The sequence below is a fragment of the Parambassis ranga genome, chromosome 16, assembly GCF_900634625.1.
Source record: "Parambassis ranga chromosome 16, fParRan2.1, whole genome shotgun sequence".
NCBI lineage: Eukaryota > Metazoa > Chordata > Actinopteri > Ambassidae > Parambassis > Parambassis ranga.
The window spans coordinates 12,132,220-12,151,188 of record NC_041036.1 but is presented as its reverse complement, the minus strand read 5'-3'; the positions used below and the strand labels follow the sequence as shown (position 1 = coordinate 12,151,188).

The following is an 18,969-nucleotide window of genomic DNA, read 5'->3' as shown; positions in this document are numbered from 1 at the left end:
AGCATCCGCTGAGGGAAGAGTGTGTGGGGGGTTGGCCTAAATGTCAAAGGTAAAAGGTGGTGAAGAAGAGAAGTGGAAACATGCAATAGACCCACTCACACAGGCTGAACTCAGAGTAGAGGAGGGGGAACCCCAGTTATCTGTCTTCCAAACACAACTCAGACAAATATATCACACTAAATGTTTCTTTCCACACAATCAGTTCTGTTTACACATACAGCCAACTGTGAGTTTTGTGGAAATGACAAAACACAAAAACATTTGCAGAAATTACTAATTGTTGTGAGATCATTGTAACTTTTATTTATCATGTAATGAGGACTGTGTTCTGTTTACATCTCTGAATATTTTTGCCACTTCCTGGTATTTTAGCACATTCATGTCAAGCTGTCATAGACACAACTATTTTTAAAGGTCACATGCATTACATTAGTAGACCACTTTCATACTTTTTTTGCACGCTGAAAAAAGTGCCCAAATAGCCGGGCGGTGTGGCCCTTTGGAAATTTTGAGGTTGTAAAGTCCAAAGACACCAAACAAAAACGGCACACACTTCAAATGCCACCTGGCCACAAAATATTTCTGTTTTGTATAAGCAAAATTCACCCAGTATTTATAAAGGTCTATATGCAGCAGGTACAGCTCCAGTAGATTACGTGTATGTTATGTCATCGTATGTCCTCAATGACCCTGCTCCTTCATTGGCGGAACTAAATATTATTCACTTTTATAAAGTGGTGTCTACAAATTTTAAAGTTTGAATGTGATGCGTGTGTAGGTTGTGTTTATTAAGGCTATTAAGTTGCCAACTGCTTTGTAGTTACTGCAGTTTAGGTTCGGAACATTGTACGGAACCACAACGAAGAGGAACACAATGTGCTGCGGGTGCTTGGTTTAGGCCGGAATCTATTCGCAGACGCACTGGGAAGAGAGTTGTTTACAAACAACTAAACTGTCCGAAACTAAAACGAAAGAGCTGTCTAAAAATGACAAATGTAGTCAAACGTTAATGTTCTCAACATCATGGAAGCTCACACCAGTCTTTTGTGAATATAAATAACACTGCCGAGCTGTATTTTCAGTGGTAAGTGTGGCCGTGAATTTTTAAGTTATGTTTAGCAGTGGGCTGATTTTTCAGTATCTCCTGGATGACGTAGTGAGTTAGCAGATGTCTCCATCGAATGCGTTTGCTAATAACCACTCACAAATCTGTTAGCTTTCGTAGCTAGCCACCTGCTAAAGTAATGTTCCCTCATTTAGCGTAACCATTGAACCGCTGTTGCCAAAGTTAACGTAATTTCACTTTCTGTTTAGACTTAATGAGACAAAGATATGACCAGACTCTGAACTTTAGTCGATATTTTCTTTTACCAATAACCCAGAACTGACTGTATAGTGTTATACCCATCAGTTGTTTACATTTTAGTCTAGAAACCCCCTGGAAATGGTGATCTCCAGAGCCCAAAAGCGAACTATGTAACTGTTCAAATATTCATTAGCCAGGTTTTAATTTTCAGACTTTAAAGAGTTTTTTTTGTCATCACTCATCTTTTCTAATTGGCTTTTCCACTCCCGTTATCAAATGTATTGATTAATTTTCTTAATCAAATGATTTTAACATGAATAACAGAAAAAGTCAGAATATCATGAAAGTTTCAGTCTTTCTTTGCACTAACGGTATGTATTGGCAAAAAAAAACATATTCACTAATCTTACTTATGTGCCAGTTTTAGATGTGTGGGCAGTCTTGCATGTGTCACAGAGTTTATTAATTTAATTTATGTATTTATTAAAATCATACTCTGCTGGTATTTACAGTGTCTGTGGGCGCAGTGAGATAAAGCTGAGCAGGTGCACCATCGAAGTAGCACAGAGGTGTTGGCTGTGGGCAGTCAGCAGGACACATGGCAGAGGAAGGCAACAAGCTGACACTGAGGCGCCTGGAGGCACCAATCCACAAGTTCATTAAAGTGGCTCTACCCACGGACCTGGAGAGACTGCAGAAGCACCACAATAACATACTGAAGGTGACGGCAGAAATCTGGCCGGACACAGGATCACATACTTACATAAAAATGTTGTTTTTTTTAGTCCAGAGATAAATAAGTGATACTTTTTTCTTTCATGTTCACAGTACCAACGTAGCCAGCAATGGGACCGGCTTCATCAGGAGCATATTAATGCCAGCAGAACTGTGCAGGTAAAGGGTACTACTGAACACGAAAGCGGAGATGTGTGTGCATTCAGAGAATGTAAGAGTTGTTTAGAGATCGATGTGAATCACCACCTCTTTAAATTTCTGAGCATGCATAATTCTCCCTCTGCATAGTGTATTTTTTGTCTCAAATTGTTTGAACCACATGACGTCCTAAATTTGGACTCAGAAGGACCTTGACAAGTCCTGATTTATGATGATTATGTTATTCGGGTTTAAGGATCAAAAGTTGAGACCAGTTACAGAGCAGAAGCTCGTGTCTTTATCCAGTTAGGTCCAGACATGGTTTGTGTGGTGCTGCCAGAGTGAAGGAAAAACTGTTGGCCATCTGTTTTAGAACCCATTTGAGCTGATCTCTAAATCTCTAAATGAACCATACAAGATGATAATAAAGTTAATTTTGTTTTCTTTGGTATAGTTGTTGTTAATAAAAGCAAAAAAACAAAACAAAACAATTGACACACACACACTATTTCATTTTTTAGCCACACCTTGTAGCCGTTCTTAACAGACAGAGCTCTCTGATTTCAGGGAGAAGTTTTAGTTTGTTATTTGACCCAAATCTTCTCTAATTCATTACCAGTTGTTATTACATTACTAGCTCATGTGATGACAAATAAAGGAGTTCCCCTGAAACATAAGCAGCTCCATCTATTAAGGAGAGCAATGAAATATGGTTGTAAACAATATAATAAATCTAAATCATCAATAATTAATACACCATACACCAACACAAAAAATTGAAGCAGTTATTTCCAACTAAACTGGAGAAATATTCAGTCTTTCTCCCTCCCAAAAATCAGGGCAAGAAAGGAACCACTACCAAACCTCAAGTGTGTATATGTGTGTGTGTGGTGAGCATTTGTGTACTTGTTCACATGGTGGGTGTGAAATGCCTCAGAGGATGTTGTTGCCTAGAAGCCACCATGTCTCTGAAGGTGAAATAACTCCAGACAGGCATACACCTATCCTCTCACCATTACCCTGCAAACCTCAGGGGTGCATGCAGAGTGCTTTCCCATGTCTTCATAGTGTTAATCCAGAGTAGGGGTTTGTCTGCCCTGTATTAAATGTGGGTATATGTGTGTGCATTTGTGGGTATATATGTGTGTGTTCCATAGATATACGTAGGTATACAGGATGAAATGCGCTTTTCTTTATCTATCTGATTACATTTTTAAATGTTTAATCCCCCTTTGTGTTCATTCCTTTTTATCTATCTGTCTTAATCTACATCCTGCCAGAAAGACAGACTGCAGTCTCTTCCCTGCATTACTGACATGTACGTCCATTAGCCTAGTGTGGAGCTAACACCCAATAGATAGGCACAAGCAAACTCAGTACACCCACCATTACTTCAGCAGCTGCAGCAAACATTGTGAAACAGGACTGCATACTGTTTTATCAAAAACATCTACTATAAGTATGTGCTTGAGTTGGTCTGTGTGTGTGTGTTGGAGCTACCTATGGTAACGCTTCATTTACTGGCTGACAGGTGCCTGACCTGATTGCCTCTGTGTTAATCAGTGTGTTTTTGAGGTTTATGCATGTGAGGATGAGTGTATAAACGTATGTTTATTCATGTTGTGTAATTAGCTGAATGTGTTATCGGCAGCATGTTGACCCCCTGAGCCCAGGTCGTGCTGCGGCCTGGAGGGCTGATGGCTGGGATGTAATCCTCCTGTCACCCTCAGGGCACCTCTTGTGTTCCCCAGTCACATATCTAAACCTTATTAAGCCCCCACCTTCACACACACATACACATTACTTGGTCAGTATATAGGCTGGATGTTCTGAATTTTCAGGCCGAATTTATATTTTAGTATCATTTTTTATTTAATCATCTACTATATATTGTTTACAGCTTTTTATCTACCTTCCACATTATTGTGGTGACAGCTGCATTTGTGTGTTTGTCATCATCTAAAATCATTACACTGTTTCTGTTCTCTCTGCAGCAACTAAGAGCTAACATCAGAGAGATGGAGAAACTGTGCAGCCGGGTCCGTGCTGAGGACGCTGCTGCACTGGAAGCATTTGTCAAGCCAGTCAGAGACAGGGCATCAGCCGCTGCACGAGACTTCCTGCTTTTGCACTCTAACCCCGTGCTTCAGCCCTCGCCAGCATCGCCACCTGCCACTCAGCCATCCAGCTGTGTATCCAGTAGCTGCAACAGCGATGACAATGAGGGTGAAGAACCAGTGTCTGGCAGACAAATTCAGCTCCACCTTCCAGAAATCCCCGCTGATCAGAGTGCAGCTGAGTCCTGGGATAACCTGGAAGAGGTATGCATTGCTGCATCATTATACTGGCAAATAATATTTGTACTATTAGAATGTTTATTGGTTGTGTAGATGCCATTTTTAGTATGTAAATAAAAGTGTATGGCATATTCTTCACACCTTTGTCAGAGTTTCCAGTAGTAAGTTTACACAAAAAGGAAGTCATTGGATTATTTTAGCATTATTATGCATGCTTTAATCACAGTAAACAAAATAATCCATTCACCAGTCAATAGGCTGACTGGAAATATTGACACACATGAGCTAATGTTAAAATTCAACAAATAATAGGTATCACCTGCAACAAGCTGTTCAATGGTTTTCTATAGTCAGAGAGGAGAGACCAACAGACCGTCTTCACAGCACAGTCGTTAACGAATGCCATTGACAATGGGTCAGTGACAGGAAGTCAGCATGAACATTATAACCAACCAGAAGCTACATTTGTTATGTTTGTATTTACCTGACCCTTTAAAAAATTATAAAACAAAAGTCCAACTTTGATTTAAAATTCATGGACAAAACATAAAGTGGACTAAAAATTTGAGCGATAATGAAAAATGCTTTTTTTCCTGATGTCAGGGTCTGAAGGAGCTGTGTGGTATGGTGACAGAGTTCTCTCTGCTTGTCCATGTGAGTACAAACTCTCACCTTGTCTGCTTTCACATTTCACTGCTCTATTATTCGATGTTCTCTATCTACATGTGTGCAGAGTGAACCCTGTGAACAAAAACAATGTGACAGGGGGCCGTTTGCCTATAGCGTCTCCAGGAAGTGGTGTGTGTTTGACCAGTGTGAGCTTGTGTTGCCTGGTGAGGCTCCTCAGAGACGAGGTTACATAGATCAGCTCAGGAGTACTGCTGGGGCCCCAGAGGCCCTCCACTGAGGCAAGAGGAGAGAGTGAGGAGTAGATGAGACAGAGATAGAGAGAGGAAGAGAAAGAGAGGAAGGGTGGGAGGATTTGGGGGAGGACGGCAGGTTGTCACAGGGGGAGAGGAGGGAAACAAGGGATACATCGGAGCAGGTGGAGAACAGACGGCTCAGATTATCACTCTATCCTCAGGGATGGAGGGAGAGAAGCAGGGAGGCTGAGTGAAGGAGAGATTAACAGAAAGAGAGAGTGAGAGTGAAGACGTATTTAGGGCGAAAAAAAACAGACAGCGGTATGGGTGGGGGTTGGGGGTGGCAGAAAGAGCATAGACATGTTGTGGTGTCTCAAGGGTAAAAGAGGCCGTTAGGGGAGTAATATTCCAGCGCTCAGCCACAGTGGAAATACTGAGCAAGTGTGAGTGTGGGGTTGTGTCTTTGTGTCTGTAGATGCGTCACATTAGAAGCTGTTCCAATGTTTGTGTGCTTTCTGCTTATCTGCGTTTTTTATATATATATTTTTCTTGCACGTCTCACTAAGGATAAATCTGACACATGCAGGATATAATTGTCTAGTAATCTGTCAAATTCAACAGTAGTGGGGCTGGACCTTGCCCAAGTTGTGTTACATTTTCTGAACCAACAGCTACTGAATGGAATCAACTATGGTAGTGTTGCATGTTTAGTTTGCCAAACAGCTCGTTCATTGACTAACAAATAGGCTCACTTATTTGTGCATTACATAATACAGTATAATGCACAAATCAGCCTACTTTTATCTATCCCAGTGGTCTTCACAATACCTTACACCTCGCCTCCTTAGGGGACAGGAAGTGTATTTCATTTCATACTATTAGCACAGCTCTTAATGCACCCTCTTTGTGTTTCCGCATCTTTGAGCGAAGATTCCTAACCAAAACATTCTGGTTAATGTTGTACATTTTCATCCTCAACAAGTTTTGGGGCATCATTCAACAGTTGACCAGTCAGTGAGGGACAGAAATGGACATGACCTGAAATACTGTAAATCAAATGAGCTGTAATCTGAAATATTTGGTCCATCATCACAAAAGGCATACAAAACATGAATTGTTTTCTCATCTCCACTGTTAAAGGTTTGACCCGATTATTGTAGTGATATATGAGTCTTGGTCAAACTGCAAGATCTGTAAGTCTGAATAAAGTGCCATAGGTTGTATATAAGTGGTAAAAACATAGCTGAATGTGTTTAAATACAAAATGAAGATGTGAAAGAAAAAAGAGAAGAGAAGTGGATGAGAGAAGGAGAAAAGTGTTCGGGGTGTTGTGTGGTCACTGTGTCCATCCAACCCTCACATGGAGAGAGACAGCTGCCACTCTGAATATTTCATGAGATCTACACAATGACACACACACACACACATGACCCCACCCTGCACACACAACTCCAATATTGAGGTGGAGCAGAATTTGGATAGGTATAAAAAAAACTTGGTACACAACAGGTGGTTGCTTTTTCACCTGTGTGTATATTTCACTGGACTGTGTGTGTGTGTGTGTGTGTGTGTTAATATGTGTTAATTTGTGTTTGTCTGTGTCTAACCCCCATGCATCAGTCCCAGCAGGAGAAGATTGACAGCATAGAGGACAACATCAACACAGCCGCTACCAACGTGGAGGAGGGGACCAAGAGCCTGGGGAAGGTGTGTATAGTGTGTATCCTGATGATCTGATGTGTGTGTGTGTGTGTGGTGTTTGGGAGATGAGGAGATCGATGGCACTTTGCCTCCCAGCCATTCCACAGCGTTTGTCCTTATTGATCCATTCGAATACGTAGGAAAGCTGCAATTAAGGAAATAGAGAGAGGAGAGGGATAGAGACAAGTGGAGGGGAGGAAGAGCGATAGAGAGGTAGGATGAGAGGGATGACAAGAGAGGGTCGGTCTATGTGTTTGTGTGTGTCGAGGAGAGGTTTAAATGACTGTTTAATAGTTTTTTTTCAGGAGCAGCATTGTCAATTCAGTGCACTCAGCTTACACTGTGCTGAGGTGTAAGTCAGAAGACGACTCAGTGCCCTTCACACATATTACACACTTGAAATGTTGAACTTTTTCTCTGTAATACTCAGTATGAATCACCTGTTTTTCTCAAACTTCACACCAGCCAAACCATTTTTGACAGTAATTTATAAAACAGGACTCAAACACTCAAACTACCGAAATAAAATCAATGTGGAGTAATTGGATAATAAAATAAAGCTGATGATGACTGATTCAGTCCTGTAAATGTACACCTAGCAGTGATGTAGACACAGATTTATCCTGGAGATTTTTCCGCCTCCCCCCGATGCTGGTGTTGGGTTACATTTCTTTTGTGGTGCTAAAGGCCTTGAAAAAAGACACGTCCCTAACATCTACACAGCTAGAAGCACTGCTTGGATTACATGGTACTCTTAAATAGCATATGTAAACGTTTTTATGTAGATCAGTAATGAAAATATTGCAGGAATGGCAAACCACTGATAAATTTTCTGATTTTGTTAATTTTAACAAATTAATTAATTGTATGTTTTTGTGTGGTAAAATGCCAACAAAAAATGTCTGCCGTATATAACATGACCTTACAGGGCCTAAGGTGATGCTTATTTTAATCTAAAACCAAAGGATATTCAATTGAATGTGACATGTTACAAAGAAAAGCAACCCCTCCCTCTGATTTGTTAAGTGGAAATAAGGCAATGTTTGACATTTTTTCCTTAATTATGACTTGATTTTTAAACGATGCATTACTTATCAAAACAGGTGATTAATTTTCTGAAGGTCTGTCTTAAGGACATTCCATGTACCTCAGCTAAAACATCAAAAACATAAAAGTCAATCTACCTATGTGGTAACTATTTGAGCAATACTCAACTATACTCATAATAGGTGTTAATAAATCATATTTTAATGGTTTATTTAAATGCACCTTGGCAAAACAGGAGGACAAACAAAGGCTGACCTCTCTGTAAGGTCACCAGGCTGCACATTAGATGAGGGGTGTGGAGAGATAAAACAGATGAGAAGCATGTCAGATGTTTTAACATGTTTGAAAGCTTGTAATCTGTCATCAGGTCAAACAGCATTACAGACACACAGACGCACAACATCCACACTTCCTCCATCGTCCATAACCTGTACCCAGAGTCCTTTTAACTCAGCTCAGATGAAATTAAAATTCCCTCAACTGCCACAGGGGTGGGGACCAGCAATACTAGCTTTTGAACTAGATTAATTTAATGGTGAAGTGTTAATCAAGTGTGTGTGTGTGTGTGTGTGTGTGTGTGTGTGTGTGCGCAGGCATGTGTGTGTGTGTGTGTGTGTGTGTGTGTGTTTTTGAAGATGGTCAGGGAATCAGTCATTAATTGCCATCAGCAAAGAGCACCTTCCACTCTGATGATAACAGCTGTAATAACACACAGGCCACATCTCTCTGATTTCTCCTAAATGAAGATAATGAAAATGCTTTGATGCAGCTGTGGAAGTGTCGGTTTACATTTACACATGCATGCTTGTTTGTGTCTTTCTCCCCCCTTCCTTCCTCCGCAGGTTGATGTGTGATCATGAAAGGATAGACACATTCTAACTCTATCGCAGACTGTCTTGAAGCCACAAAGTGCTAATGCCTCCAAAGGTGTGTGTGTGTTAAATTAAACTAGAATATATCTCTTCCTCCTGTCTCCTCAGGCAGTGGGCTATAAGTTGGCAGTGTTGCCGGTTGCTGGGGCGCTGCTGGGCGGTGTATTAGGAGGTCCACTTGGCCTGCTGGCTGGGTTCAAAGTTGCAGGGGTGGCTGCTGCTCTGGGCGGAGGCGCTCTGGGGTTTGCAGGTGGTAACCTGGTCCAGAAGCACCGCCAAGCCCAGGTGGACCTGCAGATGAAACAGCTCACAGCACCACCGCCAGCTGAAGAAGAGCCGAACAAGGACAAGTGAGCCATCAGCTCCTAGAATATACAGCTGCTGTGCTGGCAAACCAATCCAAAGTGCAAACAACACTTCTGATGGTGTTGAGCCTCAAAAAGACTCAATGTTAGGTGACATTGTTAAGCGTCACTAAGCACTGTGTAATGACTGCCTTACTTGTTCAGGTGCACAGTGTTTCTGTAAGGACATTTTATGACATCTTTTTATTCTTAGTGTGAGGTCATACAGCATGACATCTCTTTACTAAAGAAATGTTTGCAACCAACAGCTTCAACCATTCTGACAAATCAATGACAAGAGCTGACGTTTCTTCAACTGACAGATCATATTAATGTGGTTTACACTGGTCATGCCTCCTTTACATGGAGAAAAAATGAAATGTCTGTGTCATTGCTTTAGACTTTATAAATTATATTGTATGTTAATGCAGCAAGATTGCACCAAAAGTGCCAAAGTGCCATTGTTCAGATCACTTCAGGGACTGGAGCAAACAGTATAAACCTGCCATGTAAGGACTGCAACGCTACAAATAAAGTGTTTCTTCTTGGGACTGTAATTCTTTGGATTAACAATGACAATAAATAACAGTTCAGACAAGAACACAAATCATCAGACACAGCGATCTGTAAAATGGTTTTTAATTTACTTCTTTCATTTTTTTACTTTTCTTCCCCTCTGAGATGTATGATTTAGAAATGGCATCACCCCCCCAATCTCCTGTCATTGCTCTGTATGTGGGTTGATATGTCACTATGCAGGGATCTGTTGGCCTCTATGGAAGGGCAAGACGCACAGTACAAATTTAGCAATGGGTCCCATGTTGTTAGGTATCTAGACCAGTACCAAAATCTCAAAGACATAGAAAGACTCTAACCTTTTTTTTTTTTAAAGAGAACTTGTATAAAGCGGCAGACTTAATTTCCACCATTTATGACTCGTACTTTCTGCCTTTTAAAATATCACCTGCCCCTGCGATGATAACACATTTAACGACAGCTAACAGCAAACAGCCATTTTCATAAATTCATGATGATGCTAAACTTCACCATTTCAATATATTTTCCCCTCAATTCTGAGTCCCAGACACACAACTCAGAGGTGCTATGGCAATACAATGCCCATAAAACGTACCCAGTCCCCTTTGACCTTTTAACATTTTACCGTGTTACGCCTGTGGATTTAATTCAATTTTTAGACACTGATCAACAGAACAAAACTCAACATTAAATCAGATTTCTAGACTGATCTTAGATAGAAATTTAACCGGCTTTTAGAAGTTCAAACATCAGCATACAGCCTGTCCTCCATTAGACAAGCATTGTCTTAACAGGTCTGTTAACTGCAGCCAATTCTCATTTGGCAGCAACTTCAGTCTTGAACCTATGCACCTATGCTGTCACAGTGTTGCTCACTACAGCTCCTCTTTGCTTTGTCACAATTACAAATCAGGAAACAATCATGCTAACAAATCTGGATTAGACTTACGGTAAATATGGACATTGATTTTGCTAATCCAGAACAAGGCCAAAATTAAGTGTTTCTCTCGGCTTGATGTATGTGACCCTCTCTCTGCGTCACAGGCTGTCCAGTGCCTGCAAGAGAGAAGCTTCCACACAGCATGATGCTGCCACCACCAGGCTTCGTGATGGGGGCGGTATGTTTGGTGCTGTGCTGTACTAAGACTTATACCACATGAAAAGCTGTCTACATGATCATTACTGTATTTTCTGTTGATTGGTGACAAAAAACAATTACATCCACCATGGCACAATGTTGTAAAAAAGTAAAACATAAAAAGATCCTGTTTTTACAAATATTATAAGAGACATCATAATCTTTAACTATGGCACGAGCCATTTCAGGGAGAGAAGGGGTGCATCTCAAAAGGCTGGAGTAGCTCAGTCTCTTTATCTTCTGGCTCAACCCATGGTATGAAATGATGCTACCCCTAAATGTTATTCAATTCCTTCTGTATATGTAGAGAAGATATGGAGAAAAAGCTACTTCAAACAGGCATACCGTTATAACTTGTGCTATACAAAATGAATTAGACTAGAGAGTTGGTCATAATAAGATACAGCCATGAGGTCAGTGAGACTAAACAAGCATCTCCTATCAGTCAGGCTGAACTGGACTACCCACAGATAAGAACCGTACAACTGGAGTGAAAAAACTGTTTTTTTCCCCCACCACAAAGCAGGGTGATGAAAAAGAAAGGGAATAAAATAAAGAAAACTCTGCATTTAATTTAGAACATTGAGATTCCAATATAGCACAAACATATTTACAACCTCCAAAAACATAAAAGTAAAATCGCTTGATGTTCTAATGCCCCAAACCCCCTGCCCACACACATTTCCTTCTTTATCCCTCTTCCTTTTAATTCAAAATAAAAATTGTATGTGAAAGACTTATGAAAATAAAGGTTATTCCAACATGGTTGTGTCATGGACTGCACTCTCTTCCTGTTCCTTTCACCTCCTGTTTCCTCTTCATTGTCGTCCTTCCACTTCTTCTCTTTTTCTTCAGTAAGGGTGTTGGGTGTTGCTGTTCTGTCCCGCTGGCCTGTCCCAACCCTAACCCCCTCCCTGACCCCCGGGTGTGGCATTGAGTCACAGGATCACTGGGAGGCAGTTTAGGTCACAGCTCGTCGCGGTCCCGTAGGATGGTGTAGCGAGTCTCACTAGGTGCCAGTTTCTGGAAAGAGCTCTCTGGAGGACTGCTTGCCACTTCTCCACCCATTTCAATCTAAAAGGGCAAAAAGTCAGATTAAAAAAGAAGGGCCAAATTTTACATTGGCAGAAGTAAGTAAGGCAGAAGTTTCACTCAAGTGCACACTGGCGCTGCTGACTGACCTGTCCAGGTGTGCTGTCTGTGGGGTCAGGGCCGTGGTGGAACTCTCTGTGAAGCTTACCAGAGTGAAGGTCCAAAACAAACTGTCTCAGTTTGCCTGGGATGCTAGAGAAAACAGAAATACATGTCAGACATCCACCAAGAAGAAGTTTTGCGTAGGCTCTTTTTACTGCGCAAGCCTGTCAAAAACTCTTATTGCAACTCTTTCCGAGTTAACGATTAGCAGATTAAAGGTCTACACTGTCAGACCTCATTTGTTCAGGCATTCCTACACACAAAATCCAACAGTGAGGACAGACCTGATCCAACTACAGAGCAGGTCAGAACGAACCATTTAAATGAACCTGAACAACTCGTGGCTGCAGCAGAGGACAACAGTCCCTGTGGACATGTCATCAGGCAGCATTGATCCATATCAGCGCTGTCCTGTGAAGAGTTCTTATTAACGACAGGTCGTGAGCTGCTGTCATATCAGGCATTGCTGGTCCCCAGTCACAACTAACCTTGTGACACACACATATGTATAAATATATATAACATATACTGTGGTAATGTAATTACAAGCTGTGTGCCACATGCAATGGTGATGGGATGTAATTAGGTTGTGGAGGGCTAGTCAGTCCTCGGGGCTTCTGTCTATCTGATCAGACTCTGATTGGGGATAGGGGGAGGCAGAGTGGTGGGGGGCAGAATAAATAAGATTAAATTAGATTAGATTGGATTAGTTTAGCACTTATTGCACGTGCCAAATCATGTCACATTAGCTCCAGTGTCCTGGCCCATTCATAAAGGACAGATTTTAGAAGGTGTGACATTTGTCTGGTGTTGAGTGCACACAATGGATTATGTTGTGTGTGTGCATGTCCAAATCTGACTTTATTTTATGAAGATCAGATCTCATTATGAATAATTACAAAAACAGGTGAATAATATATCATTTAGCTTCTTGGTAACAAGCAATAATTCTCTGAAAATACCTTAAGGAATCCTGCATACTTCACACAAGTGATCCTGGATGTATGAATTTCATGTAAACGGTTTCATTTATATTTGTCCATTTCTTTTTGTGTGAAAACAATTATAGGCATATGTCTACATTATTTTTTTCATATTTGTATATTGTCTTATGCCTGTCCTGTTTGAATTACCACACAGATTTGGAGCATACAAGATGCACGCTAAACAAGGACCTCACAGAGAAAATCATGGTACTTACTTGAGGTCTTTGAAGTCAGGGAAGACATACATGTGTCTGAATGAGTCTATTGCAATAACAGGACAGTCAGCTGGAGTTTTCTGGATATGAAGCAGAGGATGCCGGAACTTATCGCAGTCCGCATGAAGGAAGTTTATAGACCCTAAGGATAAACGGTTGTTTTTTAAGAGCCAAATATTTAAAAAAAAAAATCACATTCCTGAGACCAACACAATGCCACAAACATGCAAGCTCACCTTTCTCGCTGATGAGCTGGCGAGCTACCTCATGCTGGAACTTCTCTAAGCTCTCTGTGTCTTCTTTAATATGGAACAAGATGAGAAAAGGGATTCCTTCTTCAGTCAGCTCCTAAAAACAAAGCATCAAAGATAGATGGAGTCACGGATGGAATACGTATGGAGATGAAGCCTCCAGGATGTTTTTCAGTGTAAACACACACATGTACATCAACATGTGCATGTTTATATATCCAATATTTCAACAACATTTATTAAGCAAAAATCAAAGCAAAGTGTCATAATAAACATAAAGGGTACAATGCCCCATTCGCAAAGCAGGCAACAAACCTCTCCATTTTCAAAGGTGATCTCCCTAACCAGAGGCACACATTTGTCTTGGGCCCAAGCATATGTCAAGTCAAAGTTGGTGAGTGAGCCGAGGTAGACCATGTCAGGAATACTCTCCCCCACAGGTTTGTAGATCACATTGTCTCCGCTGAAGCGCTCTGACTCAGATACCACACTGTAAGGGTTACAGAACAATATAATACTGACACCGTGACCATAACACTAATAAAATGTGCATCTAACTATGGAGTAACATCTCACCCAAAGGCAGCCAAGAATGTGCAGTCATCTCGAAGGATGTTGGCAACTTTTTCATATGTGTGGTAGTTATCAGAATCCCTTTTGTCAAAGTAACCTATGATGTTCCTCTTGCTCCTCTGTCAATTATAAAGGAAAACAAGAGCTAAATGAAGAACTGATGCCGTTTTATTGTACTGTGTTAAAACCTAAGTGTATGTGCCACTTACATCCAGAGTGCGAACCTCCTCCATTGAGTGTATTTCTTTTACTGGGTCGACCTTCTGCTGGCGAATGAAGTCTGCAATGGCTGCTACTGACCTCTGACCCCTGTACTCCCTCTTCATCATCATCCCATTGCGGAACAACTTCAGTGTCGGATACTTGGTGATGCGGTAACGCTGAGCTATGTCCGCTATGCACAAAGAAGTTAAGCAAAGAAAGACAAATCAATTGATGAAGAGCAAGAAGCGGAGTAAAAACACATGGGGATGGGTGGATGAGGAGCAGAGCAGCGACAGGGACAGCAGTTAAACCTCGGTCTGAAAACACTGCCTTCAGTCACCTTGGAGCTCTGATCTCCCACATGAAAGCAGCCCCCCCACCAAGAGTAAATATTCTCTCTGCACACAGTGAATGAGTGTGTGTGTGTATGTGTGGCAGGTGTCAATCTCCCTGTGGGGTGTCTCTAAGCCTCCAGTCTTCACAGGAAGCAGCAGTTTTGTCATTAGTCTTCAAACAGTTTGCAGGTCATCAATAATTCTCTTTAATTTGCTTTATCTCAAAAGGCTGAGGCTGACGGTTTATGTGTCTGAGCTTTGGTGTGCGGGGAATCTATGTGTACATTATGTGCATTAAATATAGTAAGAGCGTATGTGTGTGAGCCTTTTTGGTTTTCTGCATATCGGATGAAGGTGCGGGTGTGTGTGATTACCATAAACAAACACCACGACAAACACCAATTCTAAAACTATATGTAACTATGATTTTTAAAAATACATTCATTCTTTAGGGAAAAAAAATCAGTTTAGTTTTTAAAAAAATGTTCTTTTTATATAAACAAATTAATAAACAATTTGATTTTACTCCTAAGTAACAAGCAAACAAAATAATAATATAAATTATTTGATATAAGTAATCACTTAATAACATAATGCCACAATTTTATGTTAATAATGTTAATGTTAATATATAGTATTTAGTACTCACAATGTTGGTCACAGTCAACGCGAGCAAATACCACCTGCTTGGTATCAGGAAACTCCTCCCTCGCCACATTAGATGCCTCCTCAAATATAGGATGGAGCATCTGACTGAATCTACACCTGTAAGTTAGGATGGGAGAAAACATCTTAGTTAACATTCTGTGGTTTTTTTCTTCAAAATATTTGACTATATTTTAGTATATATAAGCATACTATACACTTGTCTATTCATAAAAACCAAAGAGAGGTCAATGATAATAAAAAACAGTGTACACATAAACAAGTAAACTCTGCGGCTGCGACAGAAAAGGTCTGCATCATTGATATACAAAACAGGAGGTCCATTGACTGTTAGAAAAAACACACTCACCAGTCTGCGTAAAAATTTACTAATGCTACCCCAGCATTATCTGCAAGGAAACACAGAAACAGAAAATGTAAGGTCCTATTATATATGTTACATAATATATTAAAGAAATAATGGTGAGTAAGTAAAATTAATTAAGAAAACTAATTTTTGTGACTGGGACAAAAACAAAACATGAAAGCACTTTGGATGTGGTTGGATGGATGTGTTTATATTTGGTGGGAAAACATGCTGAACAACATGGTGAACAATTGCATTCCCAATTATAAAGTTTAGCAGAAATTATTTTATCATTAGCAGTGATCTGTACGAAGAGGTTTAAAAATGTTGTTTTGTAAAAATGTATAAAAGGTGGAACTCCAGTGTGAAGGCAGTAATGGGTGTAGACAGTAAGAAAATATGTTTGGAAGACATCCAGGAAAACAGAACGTTGCCTCTCCACCTCACAGTTATGTTGTCTTGTTAAAAATAAAAGAAAGAAAAGCTTTTCTATTAGTTGTTGTTATTTTAAGACACTTTAGAAGAATACAGCCTTACTTAGGACATCATCAATGTTGCCTGAGTCCAGACTGCTGATTTCTGCTTGTCCAGGAGTAGAGAGGCCCATCACCTACAGACACACAGATCAGCAATTAAACATAAAAATCCTGCTTAAGACATGAGTCCAAATGTTCACTAGCATAATGCTAATTCAAATCTGCACAGACTAAATGAGCTTTACACCAGTTTTCACACTGTAAGCTGTAAACCATAGCACAATATGCTGCTGCTTCACACAACCATATCATTGCAAAACAATGAACACCATGGCATCTATTACAAGATAACACATCATTGTATTGTGCATTTTTCACAAAAACATGACTGCATGAAACTGAAGACCACATTCATTCGTTTTCTGAACCAGCTTGTCCTGTATAGGGTCACAAGGGGGTGAAGTCTATTCCAGCTATCTATGGGCGAGAGGCGTGGTACACCCTGGACAAGTCGTCTATTTCCACTGTAGTTCATAATATGTGTAACTTGCTTTTTCAATGAAGTACACTCACAACTGCATTTTTAAATGTAACCTGTTGAATAAATGTGTAAAAATAATATGTAATTTGGTCATTTTAGCACAATACATCAAATGAACAATATATTTTTTCCAGTACTGTAAACATTGCACACACCACACTTTTTTAACCAACCAACATTTTTTCTGATGTGAGTATTAGAGAACATGATTCAAAAACACAAAATGTCTACTAACAAATACCAGAAGATAATAGCATTCTAGCAAACATTTAACATGTTTCTTGGGCCAAGGACTAAATTTTTCTGACACAATTATTTAGTATCATTCCTGTAAAACACATTGAGGTTTTGGGCACTGCCTGATGCTAAATCTGTGTGTGAAAAAACATTAAAAAGAGCAACGTTGTCATCATCATTATCTTAGTAACTGGCCTAACATTTCCCAACTTTTTGTGTTGGGGAAAAAAAATCTTGCATTCATTTTTTAGTTGAAATTATGGTGTTACAACTGGAAATTACTGAATCACAGCTCTGATTATAAGAAAACACCAAGTTCTGTGTAAAAGATATTCACAAGGAGGAAAATTTGAGGGTTAAAATGACATTGACAGAACAGGGTAATGTGAGCAAAAACACCATTGTTCAGGAAGACTGCACTCTAAAAACACCAAGATGCAAATAAAATCAGGCAACTGAATGAACTCTTACAGCTATACTATTTTTATCAACGCAAATGTCACTGTAATATCAAACCTTTCACACTTTCGTTTTGTGTTTTTACACAATGTCACCCATTTCCACTGCAGTCCTCATTTCTAAAGCATAAAGGAACTTTTGATTAAGCTTGCAACACTTGTTTATCTGCTGTGATCAGTGCTGACTCAAACAGGCTGAGGATGAGAATAAATATCAACATTGCAAACTTTTAACTGCCAAGCAGACTGAACTGTCCAAACATTTGAACTCACACACCAGTGGTTTTATATGTTACTGTGCTTTAATTTGTTTCCTGATGTAATTGTAATGCTACATCAACTACTGTTTTAATTACTGTGATATGCAGATGATGTCTATATTGCATGATTATTATTAATTGCAATGAAATATCAAAATAATGAAAGACACATTTATACCTTTTTGTCCAAAGAAAAAGCCAAAACCCAAACACCTTAAATCTTACCACTACCTGTCAACTGACTAATCATTTAATAGACATATGATTTCAGTATTATCTCTTTTCATATCAACAGAGTCCTCATGGCATACAGCATGACTCAACTGCATAATGGTATGAAATTGCATAGTTCATGTGGTTAGACCTCTGAACACTGCTCTGTAGCTAAAACATAAGTTCCTGAAGTTTTCAATTCAGGCCAAACTGTGCTCGCTCTACTTCCGGAATGGCAGCCAATAGAAATGAGCCACAACAGAGAAAATCACCAACCGGCGAGCATCATTCTGAGACACATACAGAGACCACAAGACTCTTACAATAACTTTGTGCATCAGTACGACAACAACTTGTATGTCTTATCAAAGCGACAAACCGAACAATCCAATTTACTAAACTAACCGTTCTCGGAACTAGCAGCAGTGCAGTCAATATGTGATGGCGCTAATGCTAGCAGAATGCTTTACTCCTTTCGTGAACAAAGTTAGCGATAGTCGAACTTTAAGACATTATTGAAAGCTTTTAATATACAATATGTTTTGAGAATAACATTTCGATTGTATATGATATATTATAGGTAATTTTGACACTACTTGAAACGTTGGTCAATACTATTACGGCTAAGTTGACATTGCAGCTGCATGACTCGAATAGTTGTAGGAGAAACACAGTCAAAAGGCCTTCTCAATGAACCAGCTATATATCTGCGTTGCCATCAGGGGTTGAGTTAGCTCGCTAGTCACCTTAGCTACTTTAAAAGCCACGTCTCATGCCAGCGGAGCCTCCTCGATTAGCTATCCAGCGGCAGTAATTTAGCTAACATTAGCTTGCTCTGGAAGCTAATTGTAGTTGGCGCTAAGTGTATATTCCAAAACTGAGATACGAATGCTTACCAGCAGTATAACCGTGACGAATTGGGTACTGAGGGAGTAAGGTATTGCTAACAATTTCATTGTATAGTGTAGGTAGTGGAGGAGGTGGTGTAGAGTCTTTCCAGTCTATCTCGACGCCGCTCTTCTCACTGCAGCAGGAA

General features: G+C 40.0%; 2 protein-coding genes across 2 annotated transcripts; one reads left to right on the top strand and one right to left on the bottom strand.

Moving 5' to 3' along the window:
- The first annotated feature begins 898 nt into the window (after nucleotides 1-898).
- stx17 (syntaxin 17) lies at nucleotides 899-9,918 on the top strand. Its single transcript, XM_028426307.1, has 7 exons — nucleotides 899-1,084; nucleotides 1,819-2,027; nucleotides 2,135-2,200; nucleotides 4,174-4,500; nucleotides 5,080-5,130; nucleotides 6,960-7,046; nucleotides 9,068-9,918. Exons 2-7 carry the CDS (start codon nucleotides 1,905-1,907, stop codon nucleotides 9,311-9,313), a joined length of 900 nt encoding a protein of 299 aa, XP_028282108.1. The 5' UTR covers nucleotides 899-1,084; nucleotides 1,819-1,904; the 3' UTR covers nucleotides 9,314-9,918.
- An 8-nt stretch (nucleotides 9,919-9,926) lies between these two features.
- On the bottom strand, nucleotides 9,927-18,966 carry erp44 (endoplasmic reticulum protein 44). The gene is made up of 11 exons (XM_028426306.1): nucleotides 18,830-18,966; nucleotides 16,286-16,358; nucleotides 15,752-15,791; nucleotides 15,386-15,501; nucleotides 14,407-14,591; nucleotides 14,201-14,316; nucleotides 13,940-14,114; nucleotides 13,610-13,721; nucleotides 13,374-13,515; nucleotides 12,160-12,262; nucleotides 9,927-12,052 (listed from the first exon to the last, which is right to left on the bottom strand). The coding sequence occupies exons 1-11, from the start codon at nucleotides 18,887-18,889 to the stop codon at nucleotides 11,945-11,947; spliced, it is 1,230 nt and encodes a 409-aa protein (XP_028282107.1). The 5' UTR covers nucleotides 18,890-18,966; the 3' UTR covers nucleotides 9,927-11,944.
- Nucleotides 18,967-18,969: the final 3 nt, after the last annotated feature.

Bases quoted from the DNA above. Each gene is read 5' to 3' on its own strand.
- erp44 (XM_028426306.1), bottom strand. From the start codon at position 18,889: ATGAAATTGTTAGCAATACCTTACTCCCTCAGTACCCAATTCGTCACG. The intron at 14,592-15,385 runs GTGAGTACTAAA...CTTTGTGCATAG, and splicing joins CGTTGACTGTGACCAACATT to CGGACATAGCTCAGCGTTAC. The intron at 14,115-14,200 runs GTGAGATGTTAC...TAACCCTTACAG, and splicing joins ACATTCTTGGCTGCCTTTGG to TGTGGTATCTGAGTCAGAGC.
- stx17 (XM_028426307.1), top strand. From the start codon at position 1,905: ATGGCAGAGGAAGGCAACAAGCTGACACTGAGGCGCCTGGAGGCACCA. The intron at 2,028-2,134 runs GTGACGGCAGAA...TCATGTTCACAG, and splicing joins ACCACAATAACATACTGAAG to TACCAACGTAGCCAGCAATG. The intron at 5,131-6,959 runs GTGAGTACAAAC...CCCATGCATCAG, and splicing joins AGTTCTCTCTGCTTGTCCAT to TCCCAGCAGGAGAAGATTGA.